Here is an 18,987-nt window from a genome sequence, read left to right on the forward strand (position 1 = left end):
AACCACTAGTAGGTCAACCTCTATACCTCCTAGCTTTGGCACCCTGATTATTAACTTACAGAGCAACCCTCTCAGGATTATCCCAGGAGGAGACAGGCACTGGGACTCACAGAATTCTGAAAATCGTTGTTATTAAGCAACAAAGGGTCTGTCGTGGGGTGCAGTAGGAGTGAATATTTGTTTAGCCTCAGTTACCAGCCACAGGAGCCTTAGATTGTCTGGACTGTTGCATCCATTAGCCCTACCTAATTACATCAGACAGTTTCTACCAGGAACCAAAGGATTGTGTAAGTCTTGTGTGTCCTGTATCTTTTCTATATTTTAACTGCTGATATTATCTGTTGTTGTAGCATAGTGTCAGATAAATAAATAACTTCATGAAACTGATTAGAAGGCACATGTGAATGGATCCGTTCAGTTTAAGTGCACGTTTCTCAGCAGCTCAGTATCTAGCCCTATACCATAGCAAGAAACAGCTGTCACTGTTAATGTATCTTGTGAAGATACCCCTGTAGTTTACGTATTGCTCATAACAGATTATTAATAACTCATTTATCTCAATAATTTCTTCATTATCACTATTAATACTGCATTGTTGCCACACAATCTATGAAGTAAATAACCAAACCATCACTGTAACAACAGATGGTCATTCATGATCATGTAATTACATGGCCATGGCTGCCCTACAAACTAATCTGCTACCTTCACTTGCAAACTGCAGGTAAAGACAACGGTAAGTGATATTTCAATTTGCTAGAACTCACAGATCAGTTATGACACAATACACTATATATAATGAGATACTTATCTCAGAATAGTAGACAACTGTGTCATTTAAATGAATACCATGTAATATGCATGGGTAGATTTTGCACGTAGAACATTATAGGTCATTATAGATCTACACATGCTGTTTATTGATGGTCATGAACAAGTATACACAAAAGGCTTCCAAACCATCCCACTGAAAATCAGAGTGAGAACTCTCACACTAGTTGTGCAAGTTTTGCAGTGACTCTGCTGTTGGCTGGCAAATTTTGGTGTTTACACCCCTTCAAGCCAGAAGAGCCGGATTAGTGACAGGCAAAATAGCTGGAGAATGTTGGCTTAATAAAGTACTTTACTACAGGTAAATACCAACAACATTCATGAGATCTGGACCACTTCTACAAAATCTGAGAGGAAGAAATATTTAAGACAAACAAATTGCAACAAGCCCTCATGAGGCATTACAGAAGATGACTGAAATCACTCTCTTTACACACTGTACAGACTCAGCCTCTGTATTGAAAGCAGCTGAAGCCATGCCCTCTCTATGCATCTCACAGCACTATATCCAAAGAAAAGACGAAGCAAGAGATGTGAAATAGTCCAGTACAATGAGGGGTTCATACATCACAAGTGTCCTGGTCAGCTTTCTCTCATTAGCTTGAGTTACAATTAAAAGGCATAATTGTACTATAAACATTAAATCCAAAGATCAGAAAGGACACAAATATTTGGGAATCATAGTTTCCAACTATTCTGTAGAACAGAGAAATACAGTCTTCAAGGAATATTTTAAACTAAAGAAATCTGAGCTGCAGAGAACTTAATGTGTTGGTCAACCTCTCACAGAAACTCAGGTGACAAACAAACACTGAACACTCCCAGTACCGGCATTTAAAAGGCTTACATAAAATGATGACTTATTCTGAAAATCTTAAGATCCATATAGAAAGAAAGAAAACAATCAATATTATGTTAAAAGGCACAGTTTCAGGTTTTCATTCTATCAGAAAGAATTACTAAGGCAGATACTTACAGCTTGACATATAATTGGATATTTAACGCGATTAATTCCACCAGCAAAAACAGCAAATGTAAGAGCAGTATGAAAACAAAAGTTGAGAAGCATGTGCCATCCTTTTCTACTTATTCTGATTGTGCTGTTGAGAAATCACATTTCAAAATTAAAACACAGCATATTTATTATGAAAATCATGATTTTGAAAAAATGCTTAATACCACAGAATTAAATTCTCTGATTCTAGCAATCTGATTCTAGCAATCTACATATAGGGCAGAGTCTTATTTATATAGCATTGAAACAAATGTTAAAAAGGTAAAATCAATGGTGAAAACTGTAGAGTCTATTGACAAGGGTTTACTGACAAAGCTTCCTCCATCAGATCAAGCATTTAGAGTAATAAAAGCGAAAGGCTTATTCTATAGCTTCAGATATGCAGAACTTTAACAAGACATCTCTAAAGAATTAAACGGAAGCTGAAGATCAGAAGTCATTGCATTAAGTTCACAATTTATATTTAGCAGCTTCTACATTACAACACATTCCTACTCTTTTAAATTGCTAATGGTCTTTAACAGAAGTATGTAGTTAAAATGGCATTTATGTAAGTCTTTCATATAAAGGAAAACATAAGTTTTCTAAAACCACGAAGATTTAGAAAGTTTCTTTTATTCAATGATAGCTCCCAGTCATTCAACCATACTTGATCTTAGAAGCCAACACTGCCAAGGTAGCTGACCAAAGTGCTGCTCAACTGGAATTTGCCAGAAAGCAATTTGATGATGCTTGTGGTTTTATATTGAATCATCAAGTTAGAAATCTTAGGAGGAGTGTATAGAACATTTAGACATACATCTCAGGAAAGATATAGCTTAGGAACAGCTTCAGAAAGGTTGACATAACCTTTTTTTGATTTCTCTGGTGTAAACCACATTGCTGATATTACTATCCAACAGTAATACAGATTTTAATTTCTCTTTTCAGTGAGGGTTAGAAAAATCAAAGTAACTCACCATAATGTTAACCATTTAACTGAAGTACTTAAAATTGAATTCTTACCTGTGATGGACAATGTAGGTGATAATGGAAGCAAACAGGCACAACAACATAACTGCAGTACATGCATATACCACAGGGTGCAGAAACTCCCCTGGGTACTGGGGGAAAGACAGCACTGTCTTAAAATCCTATTGAGAAAGCAAAATGATTTAACATTATTGGGCATGTGTGAAACTCTGAGACTTCGTTTCAATATGTCCTGTCATTTCTAGCTGCTCCCTTTCAAGGGCAGAAAAATAAAATTATGACCCTTTTCTGTAGATATAGTTCATGAATATAAAATAACATTAGACTGCTCTTTCATCATCTGCATACACTTTGCAAGACAGAAATTAACTGTTTTGTACAAGCAGACAATTTTAATTAAAAAAAGGTCTGAAAAAATACATACAATATTACATTTTCCAGGCTTTAGCACTATCTGTTCCTTCTGATAACATGAACTTTACGTGTGTATTTTACTAGGATAGCAAGTGCAAAATATCAAATTACCATAAAGGTCTTTAAATGGCACATACACAGCTGCAGAAGAACCATAAGAAACAAAAGTCACGAGAATACACCCAAGATACTGACTGGGTATCAAATACTCTTCTCTATTAAAAAATAATTCCCAGTAGATACATCTCTGACCCAGTGACCTTCACACTTAGTTGCAAATAGTTTACTCCCTATATCAAATCAAAAGCAGCTTGACAGCTATATTAACAGCAGGGTAAAGATCCATGCATTCATTTTGGACGTGATAGTGCCTACTGACACAATTCTTCACAAAAAATATAAATAAAAACTGTTAGCATTGTTGTAAAATTAACCACATCAAATTCCATTCTAAACTACTGGATCTCACAAATAAGAAATAATAGGAGAGCTGAATCTGCAGGTGTGATGGATAGAAAGGAAAAGGAGCCCTTTACAGAAAACTGTGTTTTCAGACTATGCGAATTATACCAAGTATTGCACATTCACTGTAATACATTAAGCCACATCTGTTTGTGTCACTACGTCTGCAAGCAAATACTATAAATGAGACAGATAAACTATCACTTAAGTGCAAAGTTTCATCTACATGCCAGTTTCCATGTACAGTGGCAAAAACTGAACATATATCCCAGCACAGAAAAAGTTTAAATCTGAAAAAGTACTGAATATGACAATCCAGCAAACTCTTAACACTGAAAATGCTGGCATGTATTTGAAATAAATTTTTCTTATTTGTCATTTTTAGGTTCTCCTGAAAGAAGATTCAATACCCTATTTTACTGAGGTGAATTTTTGCCTTTGAAGACTGGGTCTGTAATAATAATATATTTTTTTAGTCAGACTTGCATACAGAGAGCTGATTTCCAGCACTGTTATTTATGTATATGAACTTGTACAAGCAGCAAATGTTCATGAGTATATGCAATTATTAAGTCAGGGGGAAAAGTACTGTTCTGTTTACTTTCCAGAAGTGTCCTTACAAGTAACAGATGCCCTAATAGTCATTATTTTTCTTCATACTAGCTTTACAGTTCCTGAGATTGATTGTACCAGTTTCTCCAGATGTATATTGTCAGTTCTAAAACAGAGCAGCTTACAACATACATAAAGAAGATCATCAAAATGAGCAAATAAAGAACAAGATGGCAAATGTATGTCATTACATGCCACTTCTCTTCAATTACTTCCTCATCTTGTGTGTGTACCTCAGACAATTCTGTCCAGTCACCGCCTGCTCCGCACCACCCCCCCGCCCAAGTCCTATTTAGCCCTGACCAGCTGATCAAGACCCAAAGTCAGTGGTGTAGTCACTCATCACAGAGGTACTCTTATGATGTCTCCTAGTATCTTTTGCTACTCCTAAGCCACAAGCAGAATAGAAAAGACCTCTGTCTTTTTTTTTTTTTTTTTCATCTTTCTAGTGCGCATGAATATACATTCAGGATATACTGAATTCACAAATTTCAAATAATTCTTTAAAAGACTACTGGCTCAGAACTGCAACTGAATCTACTCAAACGCCTATTTTTTGACCATCTCTTATTTTTCTATTTGTATCATCTTCCCATTAATTCTTTTACAGAGTGAATTTCTCAAGGAAGACTAGTATCTACAAGAAACGTTCAGTACAGTTTTGGCTCATATTACTAGAGTAGTAATGTAAATACTAGGCAAGTTACATAGAAATACTCTGCTGAAAATGACAGAGTATTTACTTCTAGCTGTTACTAATAGAGTCATACTTTGGTATACAAATAGTATACTTTGCCATAATTTTACGTACACACCTGCTGAATTTCTGTGCATTAAAAAATCTGTTACTGAAACTAATAGAGTAGTAACAGTGCAGTTATTTAGAGAAACAAATATCTTGGATATTTCTGGGGAAAAAAAAAAATCAAACCACCAAACAAACCTCTAAAAAGTTAACAAAGTTGTGAAAAAGAAAACACAGTGAAGCTACACACTTACAAAGCAACAAATGAAACCAATTTTACTTGAGGTAGCGTAATTCAGTGGACTAAGGAGCTAGCTTTTAACAGTGTAAATGCAAGGATCAACCAATCACTATGTTTGAATATCAGAATACAGAATAAAAAGAAATACTGTATGTCCTATAGAAATATAGCCTGAAGAAGAATCAAGAACAATCAGCATCTTGCAGCTAATTCAATTTAAAATAATCATTTTTTATTATTATCTCTTTTCTAATCTTGTTCAGTAAATAAGTGGTGAATTTTTTTAGTATAATAATGCATTATTGCCAATGTAGAATGTAGAATGTGCTTCTTCAGAGTTTCATATATTGAAAATTTATTTCATTGTAGATATATAATGAATATATTTTGTTTTCTTTTTGATGATAATGAAATGTTATTGATCTGCCAACCACCTCTGAGTAATCCTCTGGGGAAGACAACATACCGAAAATCAAGTTATTTTTTTAAATGCTGTACACAAAGCAGCATAATTGTAATATCCAAGCACCACAAACACTTAAGAGTGACAAGGGCATTTGAACAATCGGTTATGGTAACATTTAGGTTCCTATTTGTATTTAGATTTTAGATTACTAGGAGTTAAACAAACAAACAAAAAACCCAAACCCTTATATATTACATGCCAAATATTAAGATGTTTAGGAGCACCAGAATACGAAAATTACCTGTAGAGCTGGGTCTCTATGGAGAGCCAAAAACACTGCAAAAGACACTGAATGAAGCAGTTTATGTGCTGGGGAGAAGGACTGCTATATGGCATGATCTCAACTGGCTGAACAGGCTGGAGGAATGGGTTCACAGGAACCTCATGAAGCTCAATGAAGAGAAATAAAAAGTTTCCTGTCTCTGGGACAGAGTAATTCCAACAGCAATACAGGCTAGGGGACAACTGACTGGATAAAAGCTTTGCAGAAAAGGATCACAGGGTCCCAGTAGACAACAAATTGAAAGCAAGGCAGTGGTGAGCCCTTGTGGCACATAAGGTGAACCGTGTATAAGGCCGTATTAACAAGAGTGCAGGCAGCAGGCTGAAGGAAGTGATTATTCCCTTCTATTCACTACTTTTGAGACCAAATCTTGACTAGCGTCCAGTCTGGGGGGCTCCAGTACAAGAAAGGTACTGATGAATTGGAAGGAGCCCTGTAGAAGTCACCAAGACAGTAAGATGGCTCAAGACCTAGATTCTAGGTCTTTAACTTACATCTCTTGCCTCCCAAGAGCTGGCCCATTTTACTGAGCTCCTTTATAGTCTGGATTCCTTTACCCTCTGGTTGAAGCTGCACCACAAAGAATGCAAGATCCATTCAGAAAGAAAGAGCAAATAGAAAGAAATATGAAAAAGCAACCTGAGAAGCTGGAATCTTCTGGGAAGCTGGACTCACTACTATCTATATGGGGTAAGCATTCTCTCTTAGGTAAGCAGTACATGCCAGCTGAGGACTTAGGTGAAGACTATGGGCCTCCTTGCAGGCGTCTAAGTGAGAGCGGAGTTTAGAAATCTAGCTCTTCATACTGGGAAACATCTATGCATGCACATGCAGAGGAATCTAATTCCAGGGGATTTTGAAGTTCCCACTACACCACATGTCAACTTCCCAGATAGCAGGAAAACTTTCTGGATCTCTTTCATAGTCTTTGGTCCTTAAAATCTGCTAAGGTCTATTCTGCAGGTATAAAAATAGGTGTTTAAACAGAAAAAAGAAATTGAAAAGTTCATTCTTAAGCCTCTCTTGATAAGCAGTCTCATTTTTCAGAGTACTGAACCATGCTTCCACAGCCTGTTACAAGCAAACTGTGTGTTCTCTATCAGGAAAATGTCAAATACTGTAATTATGTCAACCTTTTAAATGACATCTCTGTAATACTTCCCTGACTCGTGAATTAACTTTTAAAAAGGCTTAGACAGGTATTTTAATTTGGAGAAGACCTGAAACATGGAAGTTTAGAAGACTGTTTTTCAAGAACTGAACTTCATGAATAGGCCTAAGAAATCCTGCAATTGTCTCCAGTCACACTGAAAGTATTGAAAATGTTCCTTTTGTGGCTGTCATGATCCCACCAATTTGGAAAGACTTAGAAGATTTAGTGAATGCTTGTAAAACAACATGAGAAAAACCTTAGCATGATCTGCTCCTAATATCTTCCCTCTCCTCAATTTCTCATTCACACAATTTTCCACAGATTGCTTCCAGAATAGTTTCTGGAAGGAATGTGCTCTGGTTTTGTCAGCTCAATCTCCTCAGCCTAATTATCTCAAACAGCCATCAACTAAATGTATGCTGCTTCTGCAAATAACAACTACATGTACTCACAAAGAAAAAAAATCCAACAAAGCCACCTATGCTGTTTGGAATAAGGAGATACATTGTGACAAAACATGAAAGGAGCTGTTTCTGATTTTATGTTAGTTTAAGTCTTCTTCAGGATTACAATAAAACATTCTAACAGTATTTATTAATCCATTTTATGCTAATTGAGAATTAGCATAGTTAGATTTAAGAATTTTACTAGTGATTATTTGGCAGATTTGAGGAAATTGCTATTGACAAAGCAGTCTCAGGGGGGAAAGGAAATGCTGTATACAATTACAGTAATATCTATGACTATTGAATTCCTATTCTGGTCCAAGAAACATTAAAGAAAGAACAAAGGACAATGTATGCCAAAACATATTTAGCAAATTTTGAAATATTTAGCAAATTTTGAAATTCAATGTTGCTGTTAGATATTTTTGTTATCTCCTGAAGAGTTTTTACTCAGATACACTATGGCCACGGGACACTAGATTGGTCATAACATACACAAATATTGACCTGAAAAGTTAGAATACTGAGAGACAGTTCAGTTCACAAAAGAGCACAAATACATAGTACTTATAGAGTAAATACTTATAATCAGATACACTGATTCTTCAGAATCTATAAGTTCATAATTTTACTCTAAATCAGAAAATCATACTGTAGGGTTCATAGTTCAAGATCCTAGAGGGATCTCCAAAAGAAACTGAAGTGTGACCATCTCTTCCTCCTACAGGTAATGGAAGAAAAGACAAAATTGGGGACTGGTTCAAACACATAGCGTATGAAGAGAAAGGCAGGAATATAGCTAGGGAATTTAGTTCACTGTATTTTCCTATTACCTCTAGGACATAACATTCAAAAGCTGATCAGAAATAAATCATAATCTGTTACGTCTGACATTACTGTTTTACTTCTATCCACTGGCCCAACCCAGAGGAGAGTGAAAGAGTGAAAGCACGGTGAGGGAAGGAGGCTGTGCCTCCTTTCCAACTCAACCTCCAAACTGTACTCTCTCTCTCATTGACATCACTTAACAACTGTCACAGAAAGAAATCAAATGACTCTACATGAATCCTCTCACTTGAAGAATGCTCATGCTTATTAATTATCAATTGTAGCTGATAAATCCTTGATTGCTGCCTTTCTAAAAAAGGACTGTATGAAACTAATTTTAACCCTTTTACAGTACACAGGTAGAAACAACTTCTAAAAAAGCAGTTCAGGGAACTTTGTCATACTATTTAGAAAGATGACAGATTAGGATATGTGCTGTGTTAGCTACAAAAATGGTCATTTAGATTAACTGAGGCTTCTATTTAATCTTGTTCCACAGCAGGATATTCATTATTCTGATGGTAATGTAAAGCTTTATTGCTGCTCTTTAGTTTACTGGTGCTACTTGAGTATTCTGCTGTTACTCCAGAACATAATAATAAATTATGAATTTTTATAGGTTAATAGATTAGAGAATTACAGATTAATAACATGTATTACGATACTGTAGCTATTTTCATTGGCTACATACCATATGGTAGTTATTTTGAATTTGCTATCAGTTTGTTAGTATTTTAAAGTATATTAGGTACCCAGGTGTCAATTAAGAAGACATACATAGGCACTTTATATTGTCCACATTATAAATTAATAGCTAAGTAGAACAATGAAATATTTTTCATTTCTGGTGTGAGAAATGAACTGCCCAGAAAAACACAGTCTCTATCAAATGAGACAATCCTTGACTTTATGCCACAAAACACTCATTAAGAAATAACACTTGAATGAAAATGGCCACACATAATGAAGCTACAAAAGTTTTCCAATAGCTGTTTAGAAAGACAGCTGTTGTAAAACATATTTGTGTGTGTGCATATACATATATATAAATATTACTTAGGATCAGGCATCTTTTTTCTTATAAGTGACTGTGAAACATGAGCTAAGGAACATACCCCATTGTTTGCTACCATATCAACTGCAAAGCAAGGGTGAGTCTAAGATTTTCTTGTCTTGCACAGATAAAAATGAAAGATGCACACAAGAAAAAAAGCAAAGTTTAATTACTATGACAAAAACTCCACAAAATCTCAACCAAAATTACATACCAGTTGGAAAAGGCACACTAAAACCTGCCTCAGTTGCCTTTACAGTTATAGAAAAACCGATCTGCTATATCTTATCAGAGAGAAACGTGCATGTGGCTTTACAAAGCAAAAATTAATTGCAGCTGTTGTGTCAGTATGCAGCTTTTGCAACCAAAATGAAAGTAGCTGTTTGCAAACAATTAGTTAACGTATACTAACTACTCAAAGTTTCAGAAGAACGGGCTAAACCCAAGCAGTTGAAGGAGGAGGAAGACATTTTGGGTGTGGCACCTGCAAAGTCAACAGGTACTTTCTTTAATGAATTTAGAAAAACATTCTCAAAGCAAGATTATGTTTCACATTTGGGGAAACAAGTGGCTGGGGGAAAAAACGGAAGTCGTTGACGCTGTAGGAAATGAGGTGTATTTGATCTCGTCGAATCTTAGAAACAGCTCTTAAATTCTGACCAGTTCTGGAATGGGTGAAAAAAATGTTCCAGTAACTCTGAGGGAAATCAGTTCATAGGAAGTGGACGATAATATCTGCATTTAACTCGTGGGTGCCACAGTCTTGTGCTATGATTGGCTGCCATCTGGGCTCCATCTGACAGCAGCAGATTGGTATTCTCTGCACACGTCCTCACAATTCCTGTCTCCTATGTTTGCTGTCCCTTACACATACACACAATACATTATTTACCCAACTATAAACATTTCTGTAATGTACACAAGCAGCAGCTACAGTGCAATCATGCACCGGCATTCAGGGTCAATCTGGTATTAACAGCACGCATCTGGATATTTTTTTTTTACAACTGGTTTATAATAAATATTTTTAATGGTGCAAACATTTTCTCACTTATATATATTAGAAAGCTCTAATTTTTTGTTTGATTTCCTTTATTCCCTGAATAATTATAGGTTGCTATTGCACACATATTTTTGTTTTCTTGAAGGTAACTTTCTGTTAAGCAGGATAGTTAAATAACTGCAATGGGAACTGTAAGTGTGACTGTGAACAGACCAAAGCAGGCTGATGTGTTAGCACTGCACAGAAATATTTTTCTCCATGAACAGCAATTTGGTAAGAAGGCAATCAGCATTGGTATACAAACTAAAACTCCTACAGGATCAACAAGGACAGCACTGCCCTTACTTAAAAGAGCAGAAGATGTTATTCCTCTCCATTTATTAAATGATTCAACATTGCGGTATGCCTGCAACTAATTAGTATGATCAACACAGTGCAGGGCAGGAACAAAAGCAGACCAGCCTCTGAGATGTGCTGATGTAAAGCCACACAGGAGTATGCATTTTTAAACCCTGTCCTATAATTTATAACCATTACGTACTTATCTTTCCTTGATGGAACTTTCAGTTGTAAGGCTGAATTTAACATCATTTCTGATTAGGCATGTCTCTGGGTATTAAAACTGACCAGCAGATTTATTAACTTACTAGCAGTTAAATAACTTACTTTCTTTGACTGTGTTATACTAAACATTATAGAAACCAGAAGGTCAGTTACTGACAAGTAAGACTGAGAGATGCACATAAAAAGAACATATATGCATGGCAAGAGAGAGAGAGAGAGGAGGAGGGAATGAGAGAAGAAAGGAGGAAGGGAGGGAGGTGAAGGGAGGGAAAAGAGAGGTAGAGAAATACATGTATATTTGCTAAGTCATATACTTACCATTAGCACTGCAAAGTTACTGAAGTGCGTACTCTGAATGGTGGTAATATTGCCTGCAGAACTAATTATGTGGCACCCTTCTCCCCACCATCCTCCATGTCCATCTAGAAGGTCAAAATCCCAGAAGGCTGCAATGGGGTCTATACCCTGTGCAAAGTGCCTCAACCCTATAGTAAGAGGGCTGGTGAGGTTTCCAAAACTGCACCCATCTGCAAAAGCAACAAACTGAATCAGAGAGATGGAGCGGAAAACCCTTTATTAATGAACGCCGTGTAAAGAGATCAGATACACTAAACTATAGGGAAAAAAAGCAATAGGCATACATGCTTAATGGTCAGAATCAAACATAGTGCTCACATTTGGAAAAGTTTGCTAGTAGTATAAATAAATCTGAGCATTTCAATACCACAATGTGTCCAAATAACCTAATCATTCTTAACAAAGCAGATTTTTTTGTGTGTTGTTTCAGGTACTTCTGTTGTGACCAGTGTTATACCATTGCCCATGTAACTGCAGAAACAGCTCAGTTTCATGCTGTGATTAATAGCTGAGATGATTCTGCACTTGAAAGTCACATTAAAACATTTTAAAAATGTTAATAGAAATGAGAGCACTATTCAGTATAAAATAAAATTAGTAAAATTGCCTGGGTGAATAATTAATAAACATAATGACTCACTAACACACAATATATCACATTTAGACAAAAGCTTTTAACAAAACCTGTTTTACATCCATCGTATCAGAAAGTATTCTGGTGAGTATTAATACATGCAACAGGGCACTACTCCCCCTCCAAAATCCTCATTTTTATCAGTGCCCAGGACATTAACACTGCAATTTTCATTGTGAAGAGTAAAAAAGGTTCTTTCCTATAGCACCATGCTTTAAGAAACAACCTCTGTAACAACATGGTCAAGAAACAGTAGTCCAAAAATTTGCATTCTAGTCATACAGCAAGTGCATTTCTTTATTTGCAGGACAGTCTCAATAAAATCATTCAGATTGCAAACATTTGTGCTGAAGAAAGAGACTGTTTCCAGCCTCTCTGCACACTGTATACTCTGCTCCTCTATTCTCTACATAATCAAGTATACCGTAGCTTTTAGATTAAAGGAAATAATGCATAACAGCTCCTCACCTATTTTAGCAAAAACAGCTGGTGTGGCAACCGTCCTACGTTTCCCATCATCTGCAAGATTTGATGAGTTTCCTGTGCTAGGAAAGAGTTTTCCATTCCGAAAGACAATAAACTGTAGCTTGCAAGTGGAGTTATCAACAGATTGCCAGGCTGAAGACGGAGAGAAGACAGACTGTGGCAAATGAACTGAAGCTACTGCTACAGCATTCTGTACAATGAGAAAAAAAAAGAAACATTTAAAATGCAAATCACAACAGGGTTGCTTTCATGATGTTTTAAACTCCGGTACAAGAAATGTGTGCTGCCTTCCTTTTCCAACAGACTGGAAGCGACCAAAGAAGCACGAGCTGTAACCATGGGAATAGGATCGGTACAGTGCATATTAAAAGGGAAAACGTTTTGATTGAATGTGAGAGTCTATATGGTCAAGCTCCCTGCTGCAGAGGTGAGAATGGTTCTTACCATGCCTGCTAGAGGGTCCATCAACACTGCAGATCTGATTTAAAGAGACAACCTCTACCAGGTTTTCTCCTTCACTTAAAACAGAATCAGACAACTTACACTATAACATTTCTCTGAAAGGGTACTTAGAGTATAAAAATAATTTTATTAATACAAAGAATTGCATCAGCAGAGAATTGCAAGTGCAGTAAACAACACATTTTATGAGTATGTTTTTCTTGCTTCATATAAGGAAAACCAGTTAACTGTGTTTCACTAGTGCAGGGTTAAAAAATATTACAGACACTAATGTACAAGAAGAAAACAACACGGCACTGGGAGAAAATGAATGAAGACTGTCAGATCACTAATGGCTTTGAGTTGTGAGTTTGTTATACACCCTTTTACAAGCAGATAATTCCCTTACAGCAGAGCTATACAATACATCAAACATTATGTTCTCAGGACTTAACTCATCAAACATTTTTTTCCTACCAAAGTAGCAAGCTAATCATTAACGACTGATATTTGCAAGAAAAAACAAATGATGAGCAATGGGAAAATAAACAGGGAGTCTGTCCTGAGCCTTGAAGTCAAAAGTGTATGTATTTAAAAACAAACAAACTACAAAATGCTCTAATTTGCATTTTCCCCAAGGGCGAAGTATAGCTTCTGTGCACAAAATTTACATAGATTATCACACAGTTTACTCTAAGCACATGTGCACTACCTCTTTGAGAAGTAGAACAATAATTTTCACAATGATGTAAACAAACATGACATTAATATATTTCCACATGCTGGGAGAAACATCCATGTGAGAGAGAAAACAGAGCAGCAAACTAAAAAGAATATGAGAAGCATCTACTGACCTCACGATAAATGTGGGAGAAAAGCATGACTAGTCTATGATGTCATTGGTAGGCTTAAGTAAACAGATGAAGTCTTCTGTACAATTTTATCTTTATTGTCATGTGTATTTTGGAGACAATTTGCGATTTTAACACTAAAAAGGGCAAAAATTCCTTTTAAAACTAAGTATTCTATCTAGGAAATGCCACTTACCAAAAATACTGAGGAAAACCAGAGCAAATAACAACAGGACATTTCTACACTAAATTTTAAAATTATTATGAAGGTTTTAATGAGAACTAACTGAGCTAAGCAGCAAGCATTCATCCTTAGATTGTTTCCACTGCCTAATTCACTAAAGCTGTCATAATTGGCTTTATCTCATGCTTCTGAAAAAGACATATTTTACTCTATGATATCCCAAAGTATCTGTATATCCTGAACCTCTGATGATACCATTTTGGCCATAAATTTGTTATCAATAAGTACACACAGGAATTTTTTGAAGTGTCATTTATCAAACCTGAGATCACTGTTGAGGACTTATAGAAGTGTAAGACAAATTACAGTATGCTTAACTTTATATTGACTTTTTATTATCATTCTACGCTGAAAAAAGTAACAACTATGACATTAAATTACATTAATTACTTATACTCAAAAAGAGAAAGCTAGAAGCATCTAATTAGTTTATGATAATGAAACCAACAGCTAAAGGCACTAGGATAAGCAACAATGTGCTACGATGACAAAAGCGGTCCTACACAAGCCAGAGACAACAGGTTTATAGCACTTTTGCTAAGAGGTGAAATTGTCTAATTCATTGTGGTTCTCTAATTTCTTCTTCATTGGGGCTTACTGATACCAATGGGATAAAGTAATAGTGTATACAGGGCTTGGCTATGAGAGTGGGGATGTACAGAGAAGAGGCTGCACACATCTGAAGCACAGATTGCTGGTGGGTCTGTTGACAGGTCACACAGCTAGAGAAAGACCAAAGTGATGTCCACCCCGACCTCCTCACTATCACCCTGTCTCTTCCCACACCCATCCACCCCAGACTCTTCACTAAGTTGCATAAAAGAAAGAAATCTGATCATGGCATCCCAAAATCTTACCCACAGGCTACAGCTTTGCCTCAGAGAGACAAAAGTCAAATGCAGTGATAAAAACCTATACACAGCCTACAAATGATTTAGTGTGGACCGGTCACACTCCTCAGGCTGACTGAGCAAATCTCATATATGCAGCAACATCTAATTACTTACATGACAAAAAGACACATTTACAGGAAATTATTTCCTTATTAGACTTCAGGAGAGTGTTTTTCCCTGTTTGCTTCCTCAAAATGTATCAAGAATATAAATACCCATAACATTAACTATTTAATAATCTTTACTAAATAATGTCTACAGCCACTTCCTGGGACACAATTTAATTGCAAATATTACCCTATGTAATAACCAGGAAGTCTGGTGGAGCAAAGGGCAAAGGGACAGGGCTGTTCATTAAATAGACCAACGTACATGTAAAGTCAAGCCACTCACTGCACATCAAATATTTATGTAGAAATTCTTCAAAATTAAACATCAAATTCTGCTACAGCAATGTGCCTGCAAACGAGCTCCTGTGCTAGGATACTAATGAGAAATGCACACATTGAGAATGCCCACACATTCACAATGCTGTTTAAAATATGAATAAATATTTGTGAACAATTTTACTTCTAAGACATGTGAGAATTTTTCCAATAGCATTACTCATTATTCACAGGAAAGGAATAATCTGAGCACTCAGGCAATCCCACTTGAGTAGACAATGGAAGGAGCCTGACTGGAGGCTTAGTCTTGGATTCTGCTAAAATAAGACAGTGTGGTAATGAATAAGTCAGTTCCACACTCTTCCCTTAGTTTCACTCTCACTTGGTGAAAAAAAAAAGATGGTATTTCTTTTGCTCTGCAAGGTGCTCCAGGGTCCAGAGATGAAACACAACATGGGAACAGATTACTAAAACCAATGACAGCAACATCAAATTTTGAGTGAAAAACCGTGCTTCAGATGTTTCAAAATCCACAAGAATCATCCCATTAAAAAAAAAATTTGTTTGGGGTCCATATCATCACATCACATATGAAGTGACATTTCAGAGCACGCCAGGGCAGCATCTCAGGAATCTGCTCCACCTCTAAGAGGGGAGAAAGAACACTAGAAATAGAACCACCATCAAGTATCCTGCACAGGAGCTGCAGCTTTGCAATGACACAGGTCAGCACTGGCATCTCATATTTTCCTAGGAAAACCTTAAGAGTCTGTGTCAGCAATTTACTAGTCAAGATCTAAACATTCAGTGAGCATTTTCAAAACAGATTCCTTCATAACTCCGTTTCACTTTTAGTCCTATTAACTGGATTGTACTGGCATTGATTAGAAAAACAAAATTCTGAACATACTGTAGATTTTTCCAAGGAATATTTTTCTGCTGAAAAATGCCAGTGTTTTAAAGTGCAAGCTATCTACAAACATCCACCCATTTGCACATAATTATGATAGAAATCATACGAATTTCAAAACCTGCCTATATATTCAAAAATCTGCTGTATGACCTGCAGCCAGGGAAAAAGGGCTTATCAGCTCTAAACCAGATCTGAGGATTTTCTGGGAGGCCTCCTAGGACTTATGGCTCCTATGACTTCCTGGAACCTGGGAAACTTTCCAAAAAACCAAATGAAAGGTTGTTGTCAACACTGAATCATAATTTGGAAAGTGCAGTTTTGCAAGTACTTTTGAAGTTTCATTTCTTGTTTCCATTTCAGAGCTACTTTTTTGTGTGTATGGATTTTTTTCAAAATATTTGAGGAACAGAAACAGCACAAACAAATCCAAATGGATCCCAAAAGTTTTAAATTTGAATGGAAAATCTCATTCTAAGAGCAAGAGGTCCTCAGGATACTGAGAGCTACTGAGTCTTGATATTTTTGCAGTTCATGCATGTATGACATGTTAAAAATGTTAGAAGGGAACAATGAAAGATTGAAAGCAAAGTTTTTCCCCAGGTAATTTTATTCTGGTCAGCATTCAATTTCTTACAATCAATGTTAGCACTTACAAAGAGTTTTTAAGTGTTTAGGGAAGACAGGATTTGCCTCAGAAGCCTTTGTGATATGTTGGCCCTTCTACTTTCATGATTCTTTGAAGAAACCTGCTACCACTTTTAACATTGTTCCCCCATTATCTACTTGTCTAAAATTTAGCAAAATATTGAGAAACCATACCCATTATCAGATGATCAGTACCGAAAAAAAGATATTGGGTAACCACTGTGGAATGACATAAATTATTTTCCTTAGCTTTTTCTTGTGTATGCTTTGATATTAGATTGATTTTGAGTTCAAGCACAGTATTTCATTTTGAGATAAAATATTTTTCATAGGAAAGCAGCCAAATTTAAGTCCTCAATCATAAGGTATATTTTTCCCTCAGCAATTCCCTCAGCTTTAAAACCAGCACCTTAACAACAGGTTGGAAGAAAACTGGAAGAAAAAGAAATAGAAAAAAAAGAGGATATAAAATAATCTGAAAGCCTGTCAAAGAACTGGAAAGGCAACTCCACTGCTTCCAGAATGCAAGGCATCTGATGAGGTGTTTTATAGATTCAGATGCATATTATATTATTATGATATGCATATTATATTTTTAAAAATACAAGGGTGTTGCCAAAATAGGCACATGCTACATAAAGTAGTAGTAAAAAAACCCATTGGAAATTAAACTGTATGGGCAATAACCTATATTACTAAATACATACTGAATGAGTTAAGAGTGTGGTCACCATAATAAAATTAAGCAAATAAATTATTTATACATGTACAGTATATATTATTCAGTCATAGCATCTTCTTAGAAGCAACTGAAGATTTTAGTTTGGATTTCATGTTAAAAGTTTGGCAGTTAACAAAGAAAGTGCTAAACTGTTTTTTTCAGCTGTCTCTCCTGGTAGATACTTAAATAATACTCATTTGAAATTACAGCAGTACATGATGTATGAGATTAGGACAGGCATGTGGCCCAGTGCTGCGAGGATTTAGGTAGACTGTACCTGAGTACTGATCTCCTTTTTTGGTACGAAAAGTATCAACAACCAACCCCCAAAATTTAGACTATCTGGAAAAATGCCAAAACAGAAACAATGCCAGCTTGAAGAAATCTGGTTATACAAGACACATACTCAATAACAAACAATTTGACAGGTCTTAAAAGGGATAGGATTAATTTAGATATATATTTTTTTTTAATGGGGGGGCACCAAGTATGCAAAGTAGGCATCCCCAGCCATGTTAACCTATCTACACATACTTGCTCCTAATTTGTCACAGTTTAACTACCCTTTTTAGGTTACTGTTTAAACACAAGTGTGGAAGGCTCAGGGATGACCAGCAAATGAAAAGCAAAATTTACATAGATTCCCAGAGAAAAATGAAGAGGTACTTCCAAAAATGCAACATAAAATCACCTAGCTGTTGAGATGAAATTGCTAAGTACATTAAGATTATTATGTGATAAAGTCATTATGTAGTAATGCTGCAGCCAACATCTATCTCAGTATCTGTAAACCTAAGTCTAGAGTCCAAGATATCTTTGTTCTAGCCAGGCATAAATTTAATCCAGGCACTTTGCTGGATTAATGCAAAGTGAAAGTGTGACATCAACAAGAAATATAGGCAAATTTTATGAAAAGTTCTCACTAATTAATAAAGGTTTTCTAGAGCATTTTCTATAATATTTCTATAGTAATTTAGACTTAGCAAATAGCAAGGAAATTTTTGAAAAGCTGGTAATATAAAATAATCTTGGAAAATCTGATCATCAGTAACCCTTTACTAATAAGATTTAAAAATAAAAGTAGTCTCCACATTAGGATTTTGCATTTCAAATTTGAAAACTTGGTAAACTCAGGAAATTCACTGAAAAAAAAAATAAGAGGACTTTACAAGATTGAGAATGGATAAGCAGATCAAAAAGGACAATGAATATAATCAGAATGCCTATGAAGAAGAAAAAACCTCACTGATCAGTGAGTATTAAGTTTCAAGAAATTAATGGATATAATGATAATTGCCAAAAAAATTTGCATACAGCAAAGTTCTCC

General features: G+C 35.8%; 1 protein-coding gene across 1 annotated transcript in view; it reads right to left on the bottom strand.

Moving 5' to 3' along the window:
* Positions 1 to 18,987, bottom strand: part of LOC136010575 (adhesion G protein-coupled receptor A3-like) — a 286,770-nt gene that overhangs the window by 39,532 nt on the left and 228,251 nt on the right. The window contains exons 13-16 of the mRNA XM_065671986.1: positions 12,549 to 12,756; positions 11,408 to 11,616; positions 2,852 to 2,979; positions 1,808 to 1,931 (exon numbers count right to left, since the gene is read on the bottom strand). Of these exons, the coding sequence (XP_065528058.1) occupies positions 1,808 to 1,931; positions 2,852 to 2,979; positions 11,408 to 11,616; positions 12,549 to 12,756 (669 nt within the window). The remainder of the gene's footprint in view (positions 1 to 1,807; positions 1,932 to 2,851; positions 2,980 to 11,407; positions 11,617 to 12,548; positions 12,757 to 18,987) is intronic.

This window comes from Lathamus discolor, chromosome 3, assembly GCF_037157495.1.
Source record: "Lathamus discolor isolate bLatDis1 chromosome 3, bLatDis1.hap1, whole genome shotgun sequence".
Classification (NCBI taxonomy): domain Eukaryota; kingdom Metazoa; phylum Chordata; class Aves; order Psittaciformes; family Psittacidae; genus Lathamus; species Lathamus discolor.